General features: G+C 36.7%; 1 protein-coding gene across 3 annotated transcripts in view; it reads left to right on the forward strand.

Annotated features, from left to right (window-relative positions):
- LRP1B (LDL receptor related protein 1B) overlaps positions 1–25,491 on the forward strand; it is a 1,910,203-nt gene that overhangs the window by 303,099 nt on the left and 1,581,613 nt on the right. For all 3 annotated transcript variants that reach the window (XM_034954060.3, XM_034954061.3, XM_003822825.6), the window contains exon 2: positions 17,842–17,964. In XM_034954060.3, the coding sequence (XP_034809951.2) occupies positions 17,842–17,964 (123 nt within the window). The remainder of the gene's footprint in view (positions 1–17,841; positions 17,965–25,491) is intronic.

Below are 25,491 nucleotides of genomic sequence, written 5' to 3' on the forward strand. Positions count from 1 at the left end.
CAAAATTTGCTGTGCCTCCTGTACCCAAATTAGATTAAACTTAAATAGATTAATTTTGATGCAGTGGAAATTTCAAAGTGTCAAATGGAGAAAACACTCATTTCCCATCAAAGTTGATGCTCAAACAATATCTAAATACTGGCTATATAATGTTCCACCATCTGTTGAAGGGGTAGTCTTCTGTTGTCAACTCTCTGGATTCCTCATGTAGAATTTCTCCTGCTTGACATTAGTCACATGAGAAAGATCATACCTAAGGTCTTATAAGTGGCCTCATAATGAAGGCTGGGCAGACAGAACTAGGGCTGGGATTCCCCCAAACAGAGGAAGTATTTTGACTTCCTCTCCTATTTAAAAAACATAAAGGTTTACAGGACAGAGTATGTTACTCATAAAAAATTCACATTCAAACATTTTGTAAAACTCTATTAGACATTTATTTCAGAAGTAAAGGGGCAAAGATCTTTCTAAAATTAGCCAGCCACACATTAAAAGAGCATTTAGGAGGATAATTCAACAAAAGAACTTCTATCTATGAAATTGCATATGTAGCTGCCTCAGGGCAGCTCTGAAGCTATCTTTCTGAGAAGTATACTGTATTTTAAGAATACACTTTAAGAATGAGGTGACATCTTATTTAAAATCAAAATTTTCTCAAAAACAAAAGATTATTTATATGACAGGCACAAGGATGGTTGGGTCTCATAGAATTTTTCCTAGCATCTCTCATCAATTGGATCTCTCAAAATTTGCCTGTCCTTAAAAATGATCACAAAGCATGACGAAAATGTTTCAGGTTGACAGAAACGCGGATATTTAAAATGACAGAATCTCTTGGACTGATAAAGATTTTAAAAAATAAATGTAGGTTTGAGATAAAAGTAATGATTCAAGGTAAATTTTGACTATATATTTGGAGAGCAATTTGTCTAAATGCATAAAAATTCTATAAATAAATTCTTTTGAAAAATCTCACTTTTACTCAATTAGTAATTTATTTTTAAAGTGAGACAACTGACTGAAGATTACTTTCAGAGTTATTATAACTTTTAATTTTACCTATTACCTATTTTTTAAAACTTCTGGTCGGGCGTGGTGGCTCTTGCCTGTAATCCCAGCACTTTGGGAGGCTGAGGTGGGTGGATCACGAGGTCAGGAGATGGAGACCATCCTGGCTAACATGGTGAAACACTGTCTCTACTGAAAATACAAAAAGTTAGCCGGGCATGGTGGCGGGCACCTGTAGTCCCAGCTACTCCGGAGGCTGAGGCAGGAGAATGGTGTGAACCCAGGAGGCGGAGCTTGCAGTGAGCCGAGATGGCGCCACTGCACTCCAGCCTGGGGGACAGAGCGAGACTCCGTCTCAAAAAAAAAACAAACAACAAAAAAAAAACAAAAAAAAAAACTTCTGAAAAGTATGGAAAAGTCATATAATGGTCTATCATATCCTTATTAAATGTATTATATAGAACTATATTTACCAATACGAAGGTAAATTAAAAATATTTAAGTAAAATGGGAATATACAGAACAATATATATTGAGTATTTTTAAAATCCCTGATAATTTATATATATTTTTTCTATATAGAATAGTCTGCAAGAACATATGAAAATGCGATAGCAGCTATTACCTAGAAGTGGTCAATTTCAGAAGATTTGATTTTTTTTCTTTTTGATTGTCTTCTATGTTCTTATTTTAACTAAATATAACATATGTAATTAAAGTACCCACAAAATTTGATCATAACACTCTAATTCATAGCCTGGTAATGTGACTTAAAATTAATATGTGCGTTGTTAAATTACACTGTTTCTCAGTAATTTCTTTATTATGGAAAAATGAACAAGCATTGGTATAATGTGGGAAAATATGTGCATTTATGTCGCTTCTGAAAACATGAGGTTTAATTTATATTCCTTTGGGTCCTCGTGGTTACCTCTTCTAATTTTCTGTTAATATTAAAATGTTACATTAGGCCTCTTCTTTTTAATAAACTAATAATTACTTTGATGAGATTTCACTTAAATTCTCATGATGTGTCTACTGTAGAGAAGAACTTAATTATCTGTGTTTCTTATGGTTATGTTTGGGAAACCCATTGAACTTTTCGTCATATTTCATAGCTATTGAAATAACACAGGTCCACCTACCTAAGACCTCTGTCCCCCATCACATAAACTAATAAAGAAGCTCTTCTCAATTGATAATTTAGGGTTTTGATATACATCCACAAAAAAAGTAACCAGCCTAGGAAAATCACTGTCTCACTATCTTTTTATTTTCTAGAGGACTTTCATCCATTTTAGAGACTTATTTGATGATACAGTTGAAATAAAAGGAGATGAAGTTCATTTACTCCATGGCTTTGATTCTGGAGAATACTAGGGAAGGAGATTCTTGACAAAATCATAAAGGGTGGGCCTCTAGTACTCCAAACTCCTTTATTTTTACTATTCAGTCTTTTTTATCTGTGCTACACCTTCATGATTGCCCCCATCTCCGTAAATCCCTTCCTTTGATCTGTTATTCACAAAGCTGTAAATAAATAATAGAAAAAGGTTTACATTTTTCAGAGATAGTTGTTACCTTTTGTATTGGTCGGTTTTCACACTGCTACAAAGAGCTCCCTGAGACTGGGTAATTTAGAAACAAGAGAGCTTTAATTGACTCACAGTTCCGCATGTTTGGGGCGGCCTCAGGAAACTTAAAATCATGGCAAAAGGCAAAGGGGAAGAAAATACCTTCTTCACAAGGTGGCAGGAGAGAGACCGCACTGGGTAAACTACCACTTTAAAAACCATCAGATCTTGTGAGAACTCCCTCACTATCTAGAGAACAGCAAGAGGGAAACCATTCCCATGATACAGCCATCTCCCAGCAGGTCCCTCCCTCGACACATTGGGATTACAATTCGAGATGAGATTAGGGTGGGGACACAGCCAAACCATATCACCTTTGTAGAGCTGAAACTCACATACATGGATTTTTAAGTATCAGTGAGCAGGTGGGAAAGATTTGAAAAGTACAAAGCATTGAGGCCTGTTTAGAAAATGTAAGGTTTGTGCCACATATTAATAGCTTTATGCAAGGTAAGTATTAACAATGTTTATGCCGGACGCGGTGGCTCACGCCTGTAATCCCAGCACTTTGGAAGGCCAAGGCAGGCGGATCACGAGGTCAGGAGATCGAGACCACAGTGAAACCCCGTCTCTACTAAAAAAGACAAAAAATTAGCCGGGCGTGGTAGCGGGCGCCTGTAGTCCCAGCTACTCTACTCGGGAGGCTGAGGCAGGAGAATGGCGTGAACCTGGGAGGCGGAGCTTGCAGTGAGCCGAGATCGCGCCACTGCATTCCAGCCTGGGCGACAGAGCGAGACTCCTTCGTCTCAAAAAAAAAAAAAAAAAAAAAAAAAAAAAAAAAAATGCTTATATGGTTTCCGAGCAGGTGTCTTCTTTAGTACAGCATCTGTAGTGCAGGCACGTGTATGTGTGGAGACCTTAGGGGCTGTTAGAATCACTGAAGGCACTGCTTCCATGTAATACCTAGCAGTGAGTTGTACTAAATACATTCCCAGTGTTAAACTATTGTACTCAAAATGCCGGTAAAACCCAGCTTGAGAAAAATTCCATGAAGGGTTATGAGAACAGGCTTTTTGACAGATGTGTATTTATATCCTGATCTTGCTAGTTGAGTGGCGTTGAAAAAGTCATTTAACTCTCTAAACAGTTTTACCTGATTTGTTAGATGCAAATAATACATTTTTGTAAGCTTTGAATAAAATATACAAATTGTTTAATTTAGCATGTGGCACATAATGAACATTCAATAGCTGTTATTTATCTCCCACAAAAAGTTATTTTCAAAATCTACCAACTTAAAATAATGAAAAGTAAAAAGCCTAACTGAATGGTTACAAAAAGGACATTAAAATATTTCCTATATTCAAGCAAAACAAAGGGAGTATTTAACCTAATTTCTAAACTAATTTCTAACTAAACTTAGTGTAAGTTTAAATTTAAATTTAGTCCAGGCCAGCTCAGTGGCTCACACCTGTAATCACAGCATTTTGGAAGGCCAAGGCAAGCAGATCACTTGAACTCAGGAGTTTGAGACCAACCTGGGCAACATAGGGAGATCCCATCTCTACTTAAAAAAATAAATAAATAAATATCCTGACATGGTGGTGGACACCTGTAGTCCTAGCTGCTCCAGAGGCTGACATGGAAGGATTGCTTGAGCCTGGAGATCAAGGCTGCAGTGAACTATGATCTTGCCACCACACTCCAGCCTAGGCTAGAATGAGACTCTGTCTCAAAATAATAACAACAGCAAAATCTTAGTTCAGCCTAAACTTAGTATAATATGAACTATTATTTAATATTCTCTTAACATGCCATGTTTCCCTTTGTGATTTCCCTTTTGTTCGGTATGCTATCCTCCACCTAGTCAGCTTGACAATCTTGTATTCTTTTATTAAAATGCTAAAGAAAGACCTTTTCGGGGATGCTTCTCTGATGACTCTATCAGTTACTTCTGATTGTTAGTATAATCACCCAACACACAGTGACTAAGCAATAATGATATCATTAATATCACCCAAGACCCAGATGTTGAGCACTTTCCACCTCCTCATCCTCACTGTGCTGGCCTTCATGTTCTGGCATAGCATCATGCTCCCAAGATGGCTATGGCTGCCCCAGATCTGAAGTGCTCACAATCTAGAGCAATGCAGGAGAGCTTCTCTTCACAAGCTTTTTTTTTCTTTTTTCTTTTTAGTAGAAAGGAAACCATTTCCCAGGAGAATCCTAGATAACTCTTTATCTCAGTTGTCATTCATCAACACTGGCCACATGTCCATGCCCTATCTGTAAGAGAGATGGGGAAAGCAAGCATACAGCCTTCCTGTTTCCATAGTGGAAAGTGATATTTTTCAAAATGGTGAAAACTGCTGCTGGGTAGGCAATGAACAATACACTCTGCACATCTTCTCCTTATCTGAACTCCCAGCTTCGGCTCTGTTCACGGAATGTGTTAATCTATTTTCATTGCTCTTCCAGCAGCACTCCAGATGCACCCATATTAGCACCTACCTCACGTTATTGTAAGTATTTCTATTTTTGCCCACCCCTTTACTAAACCATCCGCAGCTTGTAGGTGGAGACCCCTGTTGTCTTCATCATTATATTCTTAGTGCCTACTTTGCTTCACAGTAAATGAGTATTAAATAAATGAGTAAGTTTAGGACCTTTTAAAATAGGGAACAACGAATTATAATTTAAAATATATTTTAAGATTAAAATAATAAGGAGATAAAAAATAATTGTAGTCTTTGAAGGGCCTTTAATGGTTAAAACACAGCATAATAGATAGGAGATTTCACGTCATCCCTGAAAGAGCCAAAGTCTAACCATCTGCTTCATATCTCACTGTGTCTAGAGATGAGAAAAAAATATGTGAATTTTGGTATCCCATGGGAGATTGGATAAGGATCATGTAGGATTTAGAAAATAGAGCCTGCAAGGAAGTGTCAATAATTTAGGCTTTTTCTTTTGCATTTATGAGGGAGATGTCAAACTTTTCTCCTTCCTTAACATGGTAGAATATGAAATAACTTTTGCTGATTCATTTGAATGGGCTTTTGAAAAAGGGCAGGTTAAAAGGAAATAGAGCATTTCTACTGAAATTTCAGAAAAGAACATACAACTGCAAAGCATTAATCCAATGATAATAAAAACTCCAGTCAACCGTGTTGAATGTGTCAGCTTTATTCCACTGAATATATATCCTTTGTCTCTTGCTAAATAAAAGACAGGGTTTTTACTATTATCTCTCTCTCTCTCTCTCTCTCTCTCTCTCTCTCTCTCTGTGTGTGTGTGTGTGTGTGTGTGTGTGTGTATTTTTTGGTGAAGAAGCAGTTCCAAATAGGTCTGTGTTGAATGCTTTGTAATTTCCTATATCACTGTCTAAAAAAACACAAGAAACCTACCAGTGCTTAAATGATTAAGGAAAAAAATCCCTACATTCTCCCTGAAAATTAAATGTCAAATTGGATTTGAAATGTTTACAGAGGTACTTTTCATTTGTTCATTACGATAGAAATGATAAATGAGCAAAGCTTCTTCCTGGGGATAATGTACTTCTTCAAGTTTTCAATTTTGTCTCGGTTTTATGTAAGATGTTTTTGTGAGTACAAATTGCCATCTGCAGCTCCAAAAACACTTGGTGCTTAATAAGGCATAGAATGATTACACATTTGGTAGCATCCAATAGAAAGCATAAAAATATACTATTACTTATAATTTTTTTGGTGAAGGACATTATCATATTTTTGTATTTTTCCATCTCCCAAGAATAAAAACATGTATACACACTTGTACACAAAAATATATACTTCCCAATCCATACATTTCTCAGATATCAGCTACTTACAAATTATTAGCAATTTATAAGGTTTTTCATAAAATTCTGTCATGTGCTTCTAGTCATTATTGCTGGCCTTCATCCTGTGCCAGTGTATTGGGACTGACATTTGACATCAAGGAGAAGAAAAGCCAATTTATGTAAAAGTAGATCATGTTGAAACTAAAAGAAAGCGACTAAGGAGAAAAAGGCCTTTAATGGTACACTAGCTTGCAACATGCTTGTTTCTTACTCATTAGATGAGGCTTACACCTGTGATGTCTTGGCTGTGACATGAAACTGGGAAATTGTTTTAGTCTCTCTTTGCTATTGTAACAAATTACCACAAATTGAGGGAATTGAAGCAATACAAATTTCTGTCTTACAGCGTGGGAGTCAGAAGCCTGAAGAGTGCTCAATGGGCTGAGTTCTTTTGGAGGCTCTAGGTGATGATCCATTTCCCTGTCCTTCCCAGCTGTTAGAGTTAGCCTACATTCCTTGATGCTTGGCCCCCTTCTCAGATTACAGCTTCTTCTTTCCTGGCTCATCTACTTCTTTGCTCTCTGATCTCCCCCTGGCAAGCACCCTTGTGATGATATTGGGCCCACTAGGATAATCTAGGATAATCTCCCACCTCAGGATCCTTCACTTAATCACATCTGCAAAGTCCGTTTTACTATGTAAGGTGACATACTCACAGATTCCAGGAATTAGGATGTGATCTTCTTTGGGGTCCCATTATTCAGCCTGCCATGGGGCTCTTATTCAATTTTAGTCAATTTCAAATTTTATTCTTATTTGGCTTGTCTCTCAATCCATCTTAGTTTCAAGGATGAATGAGCTCCAGCTAGAATTGTACACCAATCTTAAAACATGCAAACTTGTGTACATATTTTGTGGGTGTACATACACATATGTCTGTAGAGTAAGTTTCTAATTATTACTACTGTCTCAGCATGACAACAAAAATTATTGATTAAAAATCATGTTATACTATTGAAATATAAATTCTTTTCATTCCTCAATGCCCGTCTAATTCAAGCCTCTGCTGATTTTTTCAGGATGGGTTTATCATAGATGAGTGATACCATAAATTGTAATCTTAGAGTGTCTAATAGGGTTTATTTTTCAATAAGCCACCCATTTTGTAAAGAATATCTATTTTCTTTGCAAAATGAAACTGTCCTAGTTCAAGCATTTTTGGTCTACCTTTCCTTAACCCCTAGCCCCTAAAATGTATATAATCTAAATATATTTTTTCTATTTCTATTAATTATAGACTTAAGATAGTACATTTTATCCTGTGCTTACAGATGTGATATTCCTAAAGGAATTATCCTTTGCAAAAAACTATAACATATTTGGCTAAGTTACAATTGCATGCCAGCTATTATAAAAGTCTGATTTTCAGCAGTCTTTAAGAGACTCTGGAGGGTAACACTGAATCTCAAGTTTGCTTTTCAGTTTTCATGGTTGTTTTAATTTTGTATAGTATAATCTTTACTATTCAGGTATTTCATTTTAACCATGGGAGAACTTAATTTTATTTTAGTGATTAACTAAAAAAGCTATTTATCATCCTGAAAATGAAACAGAATACTAGTATTGCTTTGGTTTGTCTTTTAACCCCTCTTTTTGCAAAAATAATGTATAATTATTGGCAGAAAATTTGGTGTTTTTCACTGAAATCTTCTTTAATTATATTTTTGACATATAATAATTGTATATATTCAGGTAATGATGTTTCCATAGATATATTGTACAGTGATGAGATCAGGGTAATTAGCATATCCATCTTCTCAAACATTTATCATTTATTGATGTTGGGAACGTCCAATATCCTCCTTCTAACTATTTGAAACTATAATATATTATTGTTAATCATAGTAATTCTACAGTGATACAGAACACTAGAAATTATTTCTCCTATCTAGATGTTATTTTGTATCCTATAACAAATTTCTTCCTATCCCTCCTGTCCCACTATCCTTCCCAGCCCTTAGTATCCTCTGTTCCACTTTTTACTTCTGTAAGATAAACTTTTGTAGCTTCCACATATGAATGAGAACATGCGATGTTTAAGATGTTTAACTTTCTTTTCCTGGCTTATCTCAAGTAAGATAGTGTCCTGTAGCCCTGAAGTCTTATGTTATTGCAAACGTGAAGTCTTAAGACAGAACCCCTTGCCCTCTAGAAGCTCATCACACAGTAGGTACAATTCATACAGCAAAGTAAAATAGAAGCTTTTTGGTGTTTTGAGTAGAGTGTTGTGGATCCAGTGATAGAGAAAGAAAAAGTTCACTGGGAAAGTTTTTTTTTTTTTTTCTTTTTTTTTGAGATGGAGTCTCACTCTGTGCCTAGGCTGGAGTACAATGGTGTGATCTCAGCTCGCTGCAACCTCCGCCTCCCAGGTTCAAGTGATTCTCCTCCCTCTGCCTCCTGAGTAGCTGGGATTACAGGTGTGCACCACCACTCCTGGTTAATTTTTGAGTTTTTAGTAGAGGTGGGGTTTCACCATGTTGGTCAGGCTGGTCTCGAACTCCTGACCTTGTGATCCACCCGCCTCGGCCTCCCAAAGTGCTGGGATTACAGGCGTGAGCCACCACACCTGGCCAGAAAGTTTTTATTAAAGGATCTAAAATGCCATTAGACTTGAGTGAATGATTGATTAGAAATGTGTTAGAGAGGAAAGGGCATCCCAAGCAAAGGAATATAACAGTAAAGATGCAGAAATGTTGTCCAGGTGCGGTAGCTCACGCCTGTAGTCCCAGTACTTTGGGAGGCCAAGGTGGGCAGATCACGAGGTCAGGAGATCGAGACCATCCTGGCTAACATGGTGAAACCCCGTCTCTACTAAAAATACAAAAAATTAGCCAGGTGTGATGGCGGGCGCCTGTAGTCCCAGCTACTCGGGAGGCTGAGGCAGGAGAATGGTGTGAACCTGAGAGGCAGAGGTTGCATTGAGCCAAGATCGCACCACTGCACTACAGCCTGGGTGACAGAGCAAGACTCCATCTCAAAAAAAAAAAAAAAAAAAACAGAAATGTTATATTTAGGGAAAGTGAATAGAATATTAAGGAGAGTTAAAAGTGCATGTTGAATTGGTAAAATGACAGTAGAAGAAACTATTTAGAAAGAAGACCTCTAACCATGTTATGAAAAACAATTTAAATGGAATTCTGAGCAATTTATTCTTTATCTACATATGTACATTTTTTCTGAGGCAGGTGAATGTAAAGGAAGGGGATTAAGGTACTTCTTGATATTTTATAACTAACATTGTTCTTGTTACATTACATGAGTTTTATCAAAATTTGAAGTTGCTTTTGTAATACTTTCTGTAGGCCTCTACAAGAATTCTGTTCTCCTGGTAATGAATTCATTGTCTGCTATATGAGACAAAAGAAAATATAACCATATTTCTCTTTTAGCAGTTATGAGTGTTGTGGTATGAATCATCCTATGTTTAAATTAGCAATGAGATGTAGAGACGATAAATAAATATTTGATGTTAACTAAACTCTGCAAACATAAGTCACAGTGTTTCCCTAATACTTAGCTGTTCAGAAGATTGTATCTATCCTTTAATTTACCTATTCTTTAAAAGTATTTTTAAACCTTATTATCTGAGTCCCTGGGGATATTGCTGTTTAATGCAAGCTATCCCTCCTTTACATTTAATTTGTAATTAGCTATCAGAATGAATCATTTATATTTCCTTAAAGTTTTTCTATAGTGTCTTTTTATACATTCAATAGGCAATTTATTAAGGTAATATTAGTATGCACAACATTAGTATAACAAGTGAACTTTTAGGAAAAATGGCATAAAATTTTTGTAAATTAATCATGGTAAAATATTCAAGGAGCTTGGGGCTACATAGTTGGGCAGTAGACCCCTATTGATGATAGTTTTAGTATTTGACATAGTTTCTGTTTTCTGAAACGATCAAAATTAGCAGTTCATCTTGATTTTAAAATGAGAAAATATAAATTAGCTAGTCTGTGACAACTCATATATATACATTTTTTTCAGCTATGGCTATATCAAACTTTCAAAAATATTTATTAGAAATTTCTATTAAAATACATAATTAGATGTTTTCATGTAAGTGCAGAAGGGTAATTATACTAAGCTTTTCTCATGCCAGGGTGAATCCAAGCTGAGTAAACTGTGTAGGCTATGCTTGTCCTAATCTTTTCATGTTTTTTGATTGCAAGAATCTATTATTATAAAAAGATATACATGGTACTAGCTTTGATCTTCTTCCTTAGGGATGTAAGTGAAACCGCCTTCACATTTCCATAAGCTCCTTGTTTTAATTACAGTGTAAAACACTATGTTTCATATAATAGGAAGACATTTAAAATAAGATTAGTCTATCTCAGAAGTGTGGGATGAAGCATTAAATAGGATAAATGAAAAACACACATATATACAACACGTTTAGCTTCTGATTCAAGGAACTCAATAAAGTGGATATATTTTTAAGTAATCATCTTGAAATACTGAAATTTTTTTTCATTTGACTCCTATAACTAATGTTTTTAAAAACTGAATTTGAAATGGAATATCTGGTTGAAAAATAAATAGGTAGGTTATATAGCAGGCTATTTTTAACTGAGATTTCCTAGAGGGATAATATAAAACTGTCCCCAAAATGGTAACAATGTAAATTGTCTTTAAAGGTTGAAACTTGCCTTAGCGAGCTGATAATATAGGCTCATTAGGTAAATCCCATTAAGTCTATCTTATTCCTGAAAAAAAAAATGTCATTTTTGAATCATGATGGATTTGTGTATATCTCTATATACATGTGAGTATTGAGGATGGGTGGTGTATTTGTCAGGTTTCTCTAAAGGAACAGAACTAGTAGGATAGATGTATATATAAAGGGGAGTTTATTAGGAGATTTGATTCACACAATCACAAGGTGTAGTCCCACAATAGGCCGTTTGGAAGCTGAGGAGCCAGAAAGCCATTCTGAGTCCACAAACCTCAAAAGTAGGGAAGCTGATAGTGTAGTCTTTCGTCTGTGGCTGACAGCCTGAGAGTCCCTGGCAAATCACTGGTGTAAGTCCAAAAGCCCAGAAGCTGCAGAACTTGGAGTCTGATGTTTGAAGGCAGAAAGCATCTAGCACAGGAGAAAGGTGGAGGCCAGAAGACTCAGTCAGTGTAGTTCTTCCACCTTCTTCTGCCTGCTTTTATTCTAGCCACACTGACAGCAGATTAGATGGTGCCCACCTAGACTGAGGGTGGGTCTGCCTCTCCCCATCCACTGACTCAAATGTTAATCTCCTTTGGCAACCCCCTCACAGACACACCCAGGAACAATACTTTGCATCCTTCAATGCAATCAAGTTGACAGTATTAGCCATCACAGTTGGTTTGCATATTTTCCCGGGGGATTTTCTTCTGAGATTTTCCCAAAGAATTATTCTATATCTATCCCTCCCTATAGGTGAACATTTGGACATTAAAACAAAATAAAATGAAGAAAACATCCAACTGTCAACTGCACACTTTTTAACCTTAGCTGGATCCTCATTGCTATTAGAAAGTTATTCTTGCACAAATTCTTAGTTGATTCCTTTCCTAACGCTACAGCAATCATTCTAAACCTTTACCACCCTTTACTGTTCTACTGTGTCCAGAGTTGGTTCCTTCCGGTGGGTTCACGGTCTCGCTGACTTCAAGCATGAAGCTACGGACCTTAGCAGTGAGTGTTACAGCTCTTAAAGATGGCACGGACCCAAAGAGTGAGTGGTAGCAAGGTTTATTGTTAAGAGTGAAAGCACAAAGCTTCCACAGCGTGGAACGGGATCCAAGGAGGTTGCTACTGCTGGCTGGGGTGGCCAGCTTTTATTCCCTTATTTGTCCCCTCCCATGTTCCTTTTTTGTCCTATCAGAGTGCCCTTTTTTTAATCCTCCCTCCAAGTGGCTACTTTTAGGATCCTGCTGATTGGTGCATTTTACAGAGTGCTGATTGGTGCATTTTACAGAGCACTGATTGGTGCATTTTGTAGAGTGCTGATTGGTGCATTTTACAATCCCTTGCTAGCTACAGAGTGCTGATTGGTGCATTTTACAATCCTCTTGCTAGCTACAGAGCACTGATTGGTGAATTTTATAATCCTAGCTACAGAGTGCTGATTGGTGCATTTTACAATCCTCTTGTACGACAGAAAAGTTCTCCAAGTCCTCACTCGACCCAGCTGGCTTCACCTCTCACTATCTTCTTCAAATTTCTAAAACTAATCCTGCTTCTCAGTTCTTTGAGAAAACACAACCGACTAAGACTATGTTAACTTTCTTCCCTACCAGCTAAAAATCGATCTATTTCATTTTTCCATCCTTTTTCTTCAGGGCAAGTGTTTCTACTATTGTTTCAGTTCTTATTCCATCTCTACAAGTTTTTCTTGGGCACATAGCTCTACTTTCACCTTCTTCTTGGGCCTCTAGTCTCTCTTCCTCTAGTGGTATGTTTCCTTCAGCCTATGAGTCTACTCCAGATTTTTAGAACTCACTGTACTTGAACTTTATCATGAGTGATTCAGTTATCAGAATTTCACATAACTTTAGTAAATCTCCTTTCCCCTTGCATCCTCCTCCTGTATCTGTGGCTGAACTTTGTTTCCTCTGCTTCACTACCTGACCTGCTCTTACCTCTTTGCCTCTTCCTTTTGACCACCTATTCATACCCCACCCTCTTCTCACTTTAATTTAATCTACACCTATTTCTATTCCTATAGTTTTTCACTAACTTCTTTTAGCCCCAGTTCTCTTTTGTTTCCAGTTTTACCCAGTCTCCTGAATTACAGACTTAAATATTTCACTATTAGATATTTCTTCTTGGATGTCTCCAAACCATCCCATAATCAGTATTTTTTTTTTTTTTTTTTGAGACGGAGTCTCGCTCTGTTGCCCAGGCTGGAGTGCAGTGGCGCGATCTCGGCTCACTGCAAGCTCCGCCTCCTGGGTTCACGCCATTCTCCTGCCTCAGCCTCCCGAGTAGCTGGGACTACAGGTGCCCGCTACCACGCCCGGCTAATTTTTTGTATTTTTAGTAGAGACGGGGTTTCACAGTGTTAGCCAGGATGGTCTCGATCTCCTGACCTCGTGATCCGCCCGCCTCGGCCTCCCAAAGTGCTGGGATTACTGGCGTGAGCCACCGCGCCCGGCCCAGTATATTTTTTCAATGGTTAGAAAGTCATAGATTTGGGTTCAAATATCTGAATTTAAGATCCTGGCATTTATTAGATGGTGAACATAATATTTGACTTCAGTTTTCTCTTAAATACAGTCCTGAAATTCCATTCAACCAACATGTTTTTCCACAGTACCATCTCCTCTCACCTAGATGATTGCAATAACATTCTAGCTGATCTCCCTGCTTCCACCTTCACTTCACTGCAGTATATATTCTTAACATGGTAGCCAAAATGATTCTTTCCAAAAGTAAGCCAGATCCTGATGAGAGAGGAGGAAGGAAGAAACCACTCAGTCAGGCAGTTAGGGCAGGTCCTTGGTAGAACTCCTTCAAACCAAGAACAGCCTGAAAATCAAGCTGTAGGCCCCAGATAAGAAAAAGCCCACATCTCTATATGGAAACACCCACTCTGTGAGCCCAGATGAGGAAATTTGACTACTTTTTTGGGCACATTTCTCTCCCTTTGCTGCCTTTGTCCCGTTTTGTACTCTTCTTCCTGATTATCTCATACCTTTCATCTGCTTTACATATACCTATCTTTCTGTGATTGACCACAGGCAAAGTCTTAATTTGCATAAAGTGAAATGTCACTAAAGCTCTCAATTGGTTGCGGGCCAAGCCTTCACTTCTGCCTCCAATTGGTTCTTTACACTGTCCTGTGTCTTCCTGAGAGTTGCAGTTTCAAAAATGGCTCAGAGACCAGTCAACCCACTCCTCCTCATTCTCAGTCCATAAAAACCCCAAACCTAGCCCCACAGCTGGCAACCCTCTTTTAGGCCCCCTCTTGCTGCTGACACCTTTTCTGTCACTTAATAAATCTCTGCCTTAACCCTCTCCAGTCTGTGTGCCTTATTCTTGGTTGTGGGACAAGAATCCAGAACTCTCTGAATGGCAGAAGCAAAGAGCTGTAACGCTCCCACCCTCTGAGCTGCTGGCTGCAGGAGTCAATGAGCTGTAATACTCCCTGTCACTTGCAGAACTACGGGAGTGAAAAAGTTGCAACACTGTTACACTCCTCAGAATTTTTTAATGGTCCTCCATCCTGTTTTTTGTTTGTTTGTTTGTTTTTAGTAAAAAAAAAAAATCTTTATCTGATCTCTGGAATCCCATATTCCCTGACCACATCTTTTCCTAATTTATCTTTTTCTGCAGCCACGTTGACCTCTTTAGTGTTCCTTAAATTTGCTGAGCACCCTCCTGCCTCAAATCCTTAGCCCTTGACCTTTAATTCAAATGGGTGTCACTCTCACCTTACTTCAGCTTTTATTCAAATGTCATATTCTCTGTGACATATACTCTGACCACCTATTTAAAATGTACCTGCCTCCATACTCTAACCGTCAGTCCCCATCTCTGTTCTATTTTTCTCAATAAGGTTTATCTTTTAATATGCTATACAATTGGTTCATCGGTTTTGTTTTTGTTTCTATCCTCCCATTATAATGTAAGATCCATGATAACAGGAATTCTGGCCTATTTTTATTTATTTATTTTCATTATCGTATCCCTAGTGCCTAGAACACAGTAGAAGTTCAATAATATGTCTTGCATAAATAAATGAATGAACAAATTGATATGAGGTGGTGCTTTTTGTAAAACATTCTGTAAAACTGTAAAACATTCACTATTTATTCTTCTGTTATTTCTACTATTATTCCACTCCCCACCATGAGCAGGCTCACAGACACATGTACACATGAACCCAGTCTTTTTTTTCTATCTATACATCATAAGTTTTATGATGCCATCCATTGTTTAAGTCTATATACTTGAAGACATATTGGAGCCTTTCAAATATTTAGTCACCAATTCTTAACTCATATGTCACATCACTTGGATCAGAGTCTTCATCTAATTCCCCATTACCTTAGTCCAATCATCTTGAAATATTCTCTAGAGAATTGCAAGAGTCTCCTAGGAGATGGCTTTGTAGCATGTTTTATTATTAATTACCTTTTCTTAAGTATATTCCATGGCTTCAAATTATAGGCAAAATACTTCTAATGGCAATCAAGTTCCTTCATAACTGATCCTATGTTTTTAAGATGCTCTATTCCAACACCATAAATCATTTTTATGGTCTTCCTTACTCCTTTATATTTTCAACAAGTACTTATCAATTATTCACTGAGTCACACACTATGGAATGACATTTCCCCTCTCCACATAACAATTTGATATGGTTTGGGAGGAAGGGAGATAAAATCTAGCATTTCAAGACCGTAGATCAAACGCAAAGTAGCTATAGATAAAATGAACATCCATTCTGACTTTTCTGGGATAAACTTGGTTTATACCTGTTGTCCCAGTGTAATTACTAATAAACCTACTTTCAGTCTCAGAACTCTCTCAGCTTGGTGATAAATTATATGGTCTCTTTATCTATAAGCAAAATAATTTGAATTTTATTCCATGCTCTTTCTCTACATTAACTTCAAAAGTTATGTGACAGCCTAAAGGAAAATGTAAGCCCTCCTCCTCTAGCATTCAAGCATACTTATAAATATCACACCACTGTTTGATGGGGAAAACCCAGGTCTTATAACCTGCATGCCATTTCCATTTCAGTAGAAAATGTATTTTTTCTCAAATGCACTGCAATAATTATTACCTTAGCAACCATTTACTCTAAATCTTACCTGAAATGTCCTATATTCCACTTATCCAAAGCCCACCCATCTTTAGAGGAATGCAGACATCCCAAAACTATTTTTTTATTTGTCTCAGCCTGTCTCTTCCTGTGGTTTCTTCTTTTACCATTTTTTGGAGAGTGAGATCTGTAGACACAACTAGTCTATTGGATCCTTTAAGACAAAGACTGGCTTCTACATCGTTGATTCTACAGCACCAAGTCTGAGGCCAAATACAAAGTATGCTCAAGCAACTTAATGTGAAAAATAATTATGACTGTGATGGTGATGAGCATGCTGTTGGTGGTTAACTTAATAAAAATATAATAGGATAAAATAAAATGAGTTGTCACGAAATAGCTATAGTTTGAGTATGGAAAAGACTACTCTTATACCCTACATCTGTAGATTTTAAAGATATATGTGTTTGCAATGCATATTTACTGAAATTTATGCTGCTGGTATCAGGCGGAGGGAAGTTGAGGGAGAGCAAGGAAATATGTACCATATTAAATCAAATCTAGGATACCATTGAGTGTAAGATATAGTATTATTTTCCATATTGCTCGGGCAAAGCTGTCAATTAAGTTATGGCCTAATGCTTTCATATCACTTAGAATTTTTATTTGATATTTATTGAAAGAGCTCACCGAGACCTATTTAATGTTGGATTTTTAAAATCTTGAGTTATTTTTATATACATACAACAAAATTACCAGTGAAATATAATGGCTAAGGTATTCCCAACACTTCTTCACATTCAGAGACCATGACTGTAAGAAACATTCCTATTTCAGACATATTAAGATGTAAAGAATAATTAGTTTGTAAAGGGATTCACATGATAAAAGCAAATATGCTGTGGAAAACAAACATCTGATGAGTTTGCGAGGACTTGAGGAAAGGCTGCAGATTTCAAATATCCTGAAACAAAGGAAGGAAAATAGCACACGTTTTAGTCACAAACAACTGTAGAAAATTTGAGTTAGAAAAAAACCTTTATGGAAGTTTACTATCACTTCTGCCATCTAGTAGCAGAAGTTGTCGCCTTGGAAGTCATGGAAAAAAAAAAAGAAAATACTGTGATATTGGGTATCCAACTCACGTAGAGACGTGAAGCCCCAGTATCAGGATGGATGGTTAAGAACTGAATATTCAGAAATTGATTTTTAACTATAATATTAATATTTAACTCAACTAATTTTTTCTTTCTCTCAGAGCTGAGAAAGAAACTAAAATTTCTATGCTCAAGAGCCTCTGCTTTGATTCAACATCTTATATAAAACTAACTTGCTGGAATATCTATATTCCATCTTTGATCCGATAAAGCCCCTAGTCATGAACAGGAACAGAATTTTTAACTATTTCCAGAACAGATAGTGTGAACCTATAACAAAGTCAAGTGTATTAAAATTGTGTGTTTCAGCTGAGTGGTTAAAATTAAGAAAAATAATTGGTTTGTCTTTGCTGCTGAACAGAAAATGTGGATCATATTCATGTACCTTTTATGTATTGCTTTTTCACATTTCATGTTTGTACTGCTCGTTCTGCCCATGTTCAGATCATTCATATTTTATTTCGAAACATTTTCATTTTCAGATCAGCAGTTGTGTGATCCTGGGGAATTTCTTTGCCACGATCACGTGACTTGTGTTTCCCAGAGCTGGCTGTGTGATGGGGACCCTGACTGCCCTGATGATTCAGACGAGTCTTTAGATACCTGTGAGTAGAAAGGTTCTCATGCCATTCGGATTTACCTTACATGTGAAACTAAATGTCAGTTGTTTTCACAGATGACTGCTGTTCTAGATGATTCTTTCTTTCTTTCTTTCTTTCTTTTTTCCAAATAGCCTAAGAAACTTGAAACCTTTTGTTTGTGTTTTTTTTTTAAATATGAGTATGTGAAGGAGAGCATAAAATGCAGTTTTGGAGTGTGAATTAACTTATGAAAGGAAGAATATGTGAGGTTAATTATTTCAATGTGATTGTGTTAACACTAGAAAAAAATGACTTGAGAAAATTTAAAATATAGCTCTAAAAGGGAAAAGACCTTCCCCAATAAATTATCTCACACATTTTGAGACAGAAGGAATATCGAAGAAATCAAGCTTTAGTTCCCATGTTATTTATATTAATATCTCAGGGCAGTACACAAATAATTGAACATATTTTCCTTTGAGACTGGAAGATAGAAACTTTATCCATTCATAGAGTTAGGATCTTTGTCTTTATAATATCAGATTCAGAAACCCTTAGTATACATGAATCCTAATCATAGTTGTACTACTATAACTTGGAATCCACCGAAGGCTTTTTCCATATTACACATACCACTATAACAAATTATAAATAATAATATGACAATAGCTAAATATGGCCCACTTTTTTTAATACCCACTTACCATAAGGGGTATGAACAGTCCCCTGAATATTGATAGTGATATTTCTAGAATTTCTCATATCAACCTGTGCTCCTCACGCAACCAGGTATGCTGACATGTCAATATCATCCCCAGAGTAACCACATAGTTGTATGAAGCTAATGTGAAAAAAAAATCCATCTTCATTACTTGATATTGTAGAAATAACAATTATTGGTTTCATTTTCCATTTTCATCTTTCCGTTTACAAGTCTTGCAGACAGTTTTGAAGAAAACCTTGCTGTTAGAGGCAAATGCTTATTAATTTCCTTTATGTTTGACGTCCTTTTAAGGTTTCTCAAAAGGTGAATACTTGAATATTTGCAGGAATTGCTTCGCTTTATTTTGAGCCGATCACTTTTTCCACAGGAAGAGGTTATAGTCATTTACTTCCACATTTCTAATTTTCACCAGTTTCACTAGTTAACTCCCGAAAACCTTTCAAAACTCTTTACTAGATTCCTTATAGCATAGACAAGGTTCTCAGCAGATAAGTTAAAAATAAAAGGTTCATAGGAAAAATTCTAATGGATAAATTGTGATAAACCCATATAGAGGAATATTATTTGGTAATGAAACGGAATGAAGTACTCATACATGCTACAACATGGATGAACCTGGAAAACACGCTAAGGGGAAGAAGCTCATCAAAAAAGATCACGTTTTACGATTCCCTTCATATTATACAAGATGCAAAATAGGCAAATCTATAGAGATAGAAAGTGGGAGAGGGGTTGCCAGGGGCTAGGTAGGGTGGGACACAGGGAAGGGAATGAGGAATGACTGTTATTGAATATACGGTCTTTTGGGGGTTTATAAAAATATTCTTAAATTAGATTATGATGATGCTTGTACAACTCTGTTGATATGTTTTAAACATGGGAATGTACATTTTAAATGGGTGAATTATGTCATGTGAATTATATCTTAAATGTGTTTGAAAAGGGAAGATAAATCTCAATATTGTGCATATGGATGAAGAAATATAGGAATGTGGAAAAACAACAATAATAAATGCTTTGGCCCTACATTATACAAGTAGTGAGACCATATTTCAACATCCCAACTCTTTTTAAGCTTTAGCCCTCCCCTTTTCAAGTGGTATCTAGAAATTCTCTCCTCTTTAGCTACAAGGAAAGACTTCCATAGCATAATCAGAGTAAGAGTCAGGTTCTTTAATTTTGGTAATAGGGTCTTGCATTCTGCCCTGATCCTCCTGTGAATTCTGTGATGGAGAAAATAACAAGGACATGACACAGATTTGCAGAATTCATATTCAGGAAAGCCAGGGTGGAGGGGAAACACCATAGAACTGTGTGACTGGCACAATGCAATAGTAGTTGAGAAGAAATGGTGGCATGGCACATCTAGGCCGGAGTCTCCTTCATGCTGGTGAAGAATGATGAACAAAGATGTTCCCTTTGTGCTCAAGAGGGAGCTCAGTGGAGAAGCAGACTGGAGAGATTTTGTGTCTAAATGGGGCACTAGTAACCTGTGTAGTCAGTAGGTAAAGTCCAGAGAGAAAAGAGACCTCTCAATGCATGTCGAAGTAGGTGATGACAAATATTCTGCCGTCCTCCTATGTCCACTCCATGTCTCTAGAAACATGGCAGATACCCAGAAGGCCCACACCAGTGTACCAGGCCTGTATGCACCGACCAGTATTCACCCTGATTGATTAGGCATCTACTCAAAATGGTCGAAGTCTCCACTGCAATGCTGTTAAATATTTGAATAGCCACCCTGCCCATAAGGTACATACCACCTTGAATTTGGTCCTTCAGTTCGCAGAGTTTAGGGGCTTTTAGCAGATGGAGGCCTCAAATTGGAAATTGCGTGTCAGTTAATTAAAAATAGAGATTGATATTCTGCTTACTTAGTTTGTAAAATAAAATTTATAGCTGCTCAAGATATTCTTGGCAGTTGTTTAAATATACAGTCCTTTCCTCTCCAATAACATTTGATGGATTCAAAATTAAAATGTTTCTTCACTTTGGCCGTTCATATTTTATCCTGTAACATTAAAATTGCTCAATATCCTTAAAGGCAACACTGAAACTGCTCTTTATTAATCAGCCACATAACAAAGACAGAGAAATAACTATCTTTTGTACCTGTTTTATTCATTTAATCTGTTCAAGATATTTAGATTTATATTTAATTGGCTTGTTCCCTATAAATGGTTTCCGTCAATACCAATTGAAATTTGGACATGCATAGAAAAAAAGCGTTATGAAAATATCAGTCTTTGCCAGATTTAAATTTCTCAATCCAGATGTTCACCATTATCATTTTCTGTAATCACAGTACTTTGTAATGTGTTGTTTTATGATATTCACATGCAGTCATCACTAATCTACATAAAATAATTGCATAATTTTATAAGAATGTATACATTCGATATGAAAGATAAATATTAACAACGGAAAACCTTGGAGACTGATTCTTAGGAAGGATAATTTGTGCTCAGTATATGAACAAAAGTATGTTAACATCTTTGCTTTGAAGACAAAGTATGTTGTATCTACAAAATATTAGATAAAAACAGCCGATGCAATAGTTATTTTTTTCTGAAATCCACTTAGCTTTAAAATGATAGAAAGACCACTCTAGCATAGAATTTATTGTGACACTGTGAAATCTCTGAAGTGACAAAATTCTAACAGGAATTAAATGGATATTGTTTGGGAAGAAGAAAAGCCTTACTTATAAAATGCTTTAGAAGGAAAACATATGTACAGAACAATAAGAAATCCTGGAAACCAAATAAAATTTAGATACTTAGAAATCTGAAAGTTTATCGAGTCCATATTTTCCTTCTCTTCTGTGTGTGTTTGTGCCCAGGATCTAGGGTATTCTCTAGTATTCATGAAGCAGGAGTTAAAATTTAGTGATACCAATACACATAGAAAACTGTTGTGTGAGGTTGACTTACAAATAAGCTGATTTCATGTTGGGAAGAATTATCTAAAATACACAATTGGAAAATTTTAATAATTTATAATCTTACCATTGTATATGGTAAGGACTTTTAGTCATAAAAATGAAAGCCTTTATTTCTGCATATTATTTAAAATAATTTTTCAAGTGTCTAAATAAAGACTAACACCAGTTTTAGGCTCTATGAGGCAATGAGAATAGAAAATCAGGGAAATCACCATCTTTCTACTCATAGCTTTCAACCCAGTGTTGTTAGCATAGCATGTGATGAGAATGAAAATAAATAGTGGAAGTGTTTATTTAGAGAATGAAAGCTTGGTACCACCTGTAGCAGGAACGTCTTCTTGAAAGGCACTTTTATTCTGAGGTATTCAAGATTTAATTCCTTCTAGAATTTTCTGTGGAATGCTTAATGATACTTCCTTTTCAACACTTGGCTCCAGCTGATGTATGATATTTTCCAGAAATCTGACATCATTATACTTAAAACTAGATTATTTCTTTTTCAGAAACGAAGGTATTAGCCATGCTATTCAAACTTCTTCCCTACTTCCTGCCCATTCCCCTTCACAGAATCATTGAGTGAGTTCTTCAGTCACAGATCATGTTTTGGGCATAATGACTCATTGACCAACAAAGGAGAATAAAAATGTCCTAAGCAATATTTGCAAGCTGGACTCTTCTCTGTCCTGTCCTTCTACAAGGGTCAGCATGCTTTTTCTGTAAAGACCAGATAGTAAATATTTAGGCTTTAAAGGCCCATACGATCTCTGCTGCATATTCTTTGTTTTTATTTGTTTTTTCAGTTTGTTTTGAAAACCTTTAAAAGGGAGGAAGAAAACAAAATCTCTCAGCTTACAGTCTGTACGGTAATAGGCCACAGGTCAGATTTGGCCAGCAGGCTATATAATTTGCCAAATCTTTGTTGTAGTAGCGTAGCTGAAATATATCTGCTATACAGTTGAGGCAGGTCTGTGCTCAGGCACTGCTGCTCCATGGAACAGCATAACCTCACACAATGAATGCATGAAGCACAGAGTTTTGTTTGCATCTACCAGTCATGGTGCCAGACTGATGCAATATGGTGTAGTCTACATATGCTGGGTTTTGTTTCCTTCTATTTTTTCATACTTCCTTATTGGTTAGGATTGCATTTGACTGCATGTTATAGGAACAGTGACTTAACTGAATAGGGGTTTTCTTTCTTCATAAAAAGTTGCAAAAGTGGATAATTCAGAACTGCTATGACAGATTCAGAATGACAACAGGCTTCTTCTATCTTTCCTTACTCAGTCCCATATCCACAGTATGGCTGCTTCTCTCCTAGTAGATAACCTCATTTTGGAAAACCAGAAGGAAAAGAGTAAAGGGAAAAGGCAAATGCCAGTTGAGCCTCTCTGTTAGGAAAAGGATAAATTGCACAGAAAGCAAATGCAGTAGATCTCCTTCACCAGAATGGGTTATATGGGGCATGGGGCAATGAGTATTGTCAACAAGACCTTTTGCTTTCCAAAACAATATTTGGGGTTCTGCTAGTAAAGAAAAGGGGAGAAGAGATATTGGGCAGGCAAAGGAACTTGGTAGTATGTACCACAGTGTCCCTTCACTCTCCTCCTTGGCTTCTGCTGCATAGGAGATGGTATGCACAGTGCATGATCACAGCAACTGCTTGGCTCCAAGGCTCAGTTTTTCCACGAATATCTTTGCTCTTGGACAACTAATTTAACCATATTGTGCCTTCATTATCCCATCTGTACAATGGAAATGATAGTACCTGCCTCACAGTAAAGTGCTCAGAATAAGTGCCTATTCCATAGTAACATTCCTTCTCCACTCTATACCCCATCTGCCTTCCAGATGCCCAGAGCACCAATGATGCACCTTACCTTGAAGTTCTTCTGATACACAATCCAACTGCCCCCTCTCGGTCGATCCTCTCTCATTCTTGCTCAAAACCTAACTGAAAGTCAGTTCTGTTCCCTAAGGACATGGCTGGGAAGAGGTTTAATCTACATATGCTAATTCAAGTTAAGTTATAAATAATTTTTAATGATCAGATATATTAAATTCAAACACTGGGATACATTTGGTATAGAAATTATTTGGGGGCAGGTGACTTTTACTAGGAACTCTTCCAAAAACCTTGATGTTGAATAATTGACTAAATTTGAAATACATGTATTAAAAATACAATAGTCAAAAATATTAATTGACACTGAAGTCCTGAAATGTAGATAATATCTCATTTTTAAAAAATAAAGAAGTTGAGTTTATAATCCTTCTCTCCGCTTCTATGTTAGCTCTTGTTAGGGAAAGCAGAGTATACATTTCTTTGAACTTGCCCTCCTTTTTTGAAATACTGAGATAAAGCAGGATCCAATTCCTAAAAGAATCCTTCAGGCTACCTAATTTAAAAATACATTGTCATTTGAAAATCATGGAAGGCCATCCCAAAAGGGTTGTTTCACACTGGCTTTGGGAGTGATCAGTTCTAATTGAACAATGCAATAAAAAGAACAAGTCCCTTGGGTACTAGGAAGAGAAGCATCTATGAAAAATGAAAATGTCTATAAGTCATTAGGTGAGATGTGAATCTGCATGAATTGACCAATGATTCTATTATGTTTCCGTTGTTGTGAAATTTTAAACTTTATTTAGGTAGTAGGATTTTAATGAACTTCTTATATTCATACACTGACCTTCCCCCTTGGATATAAGATAGAAATCCTTTTATAATTTCCTTCTGAACTTTCTATCTTTGACATAGGTCAGAGAAATAAAATAGAATTCAGGTGGGAGGTTATTAGCAAACAGACACTGCCCTTTAAAATTATATAGTAGAATAAGGCACTGAAAGTAGACTATAGGAACTATAAAACAGATAGAAGTATGGTCCGTGTTTCTAAGTAATGGTGATTTAGAGGTCACTTTGCAATGAGCTAATATATGAGAGTCACAAAGCTAAGCTTTTCGTTAGGTAGAAAAGCTGAAATGATCTTACAGATTAAAGGGAAAGCATATGAGACCCATGAGGACAGTTTATGTCTCTTTCAATTCTTTTTGTTTTGTTCTTCATTTTATTCTGAGACTCCTCTCTTCAGCAGTAGAGAGGCCAAAAAGCATTGACCCTTCTTTAATAATAAAAAGACTCCCACTTAAGAGTTGATATGCAGGGGGGATAGGAAGGTGGGGATCAGTGTAATTGTGAATTGAAAGGGCCTAACACTGGTACATTTGCCCAGTACAGTGGGGTCAGAGTAGGGGGTGACATTTCTCCTCATTCTGCCCTCACAATGCACTAATGGGTCTCTGAGAGTCTGCCTCTACAATTAAAAAAAAAAAAAAAAGGTTGATTGCAGGCATAGGTGATGGAAGTACAATTCACACAGGCACACGAGCTCAGCAATGACAAAAGTCTCACCTTTTCACTCAAGAAGTCAGTGCTTTTCGGTCTCCTGATCCAAGACCACAGGTCACAGAATAAAAGGGGACACATGTCCCTCAGGCGGGGCTATAAACTATGGGGAATGAAAACTTTGAAATGAGGTAAAATAGCAGGGGTGAAATGAAATACAGGAATTCTGGAAACAACTGGTGAAATCTCCTTGGCTTAAAAGATGATGTACTGTAAACAAACGATCTTGCAGGACTCTACAGGGACAAAGCTGAAGGCTGAGCAAGGAGTCTTCCCAGAAACTATTCAATCCATCATTTATCTACAACTAATCTAGCATTTGGGGTTGTGGATGAAGGCTTCTTACCTTTCATGGGTGAGCACATTTCTTCCCGGAGGACGCTTTATTCTTTATAGTCAGTGTATAAAATTTACATTTGACTTTCACTCAGAAGTGCTTCTAAAATGACATATTTTGCTAAATGAAGCACTAAA

The sequence above is a fragment of the Pan paniscus genome, chromosome 13 (genome assembly GCF_029289425.2).
Source record: "Pan paniscus chromosome 13, NHGRI_mPanPan1-v2.0_pri, whole genome shotgun sequence".
Taxonomy (NCBI): domain Eukaryota; kingdom Metazoa; phylum Chordata; class Mammalia; order Primates; family Hominidae; genus Pan; species Pan paniscus.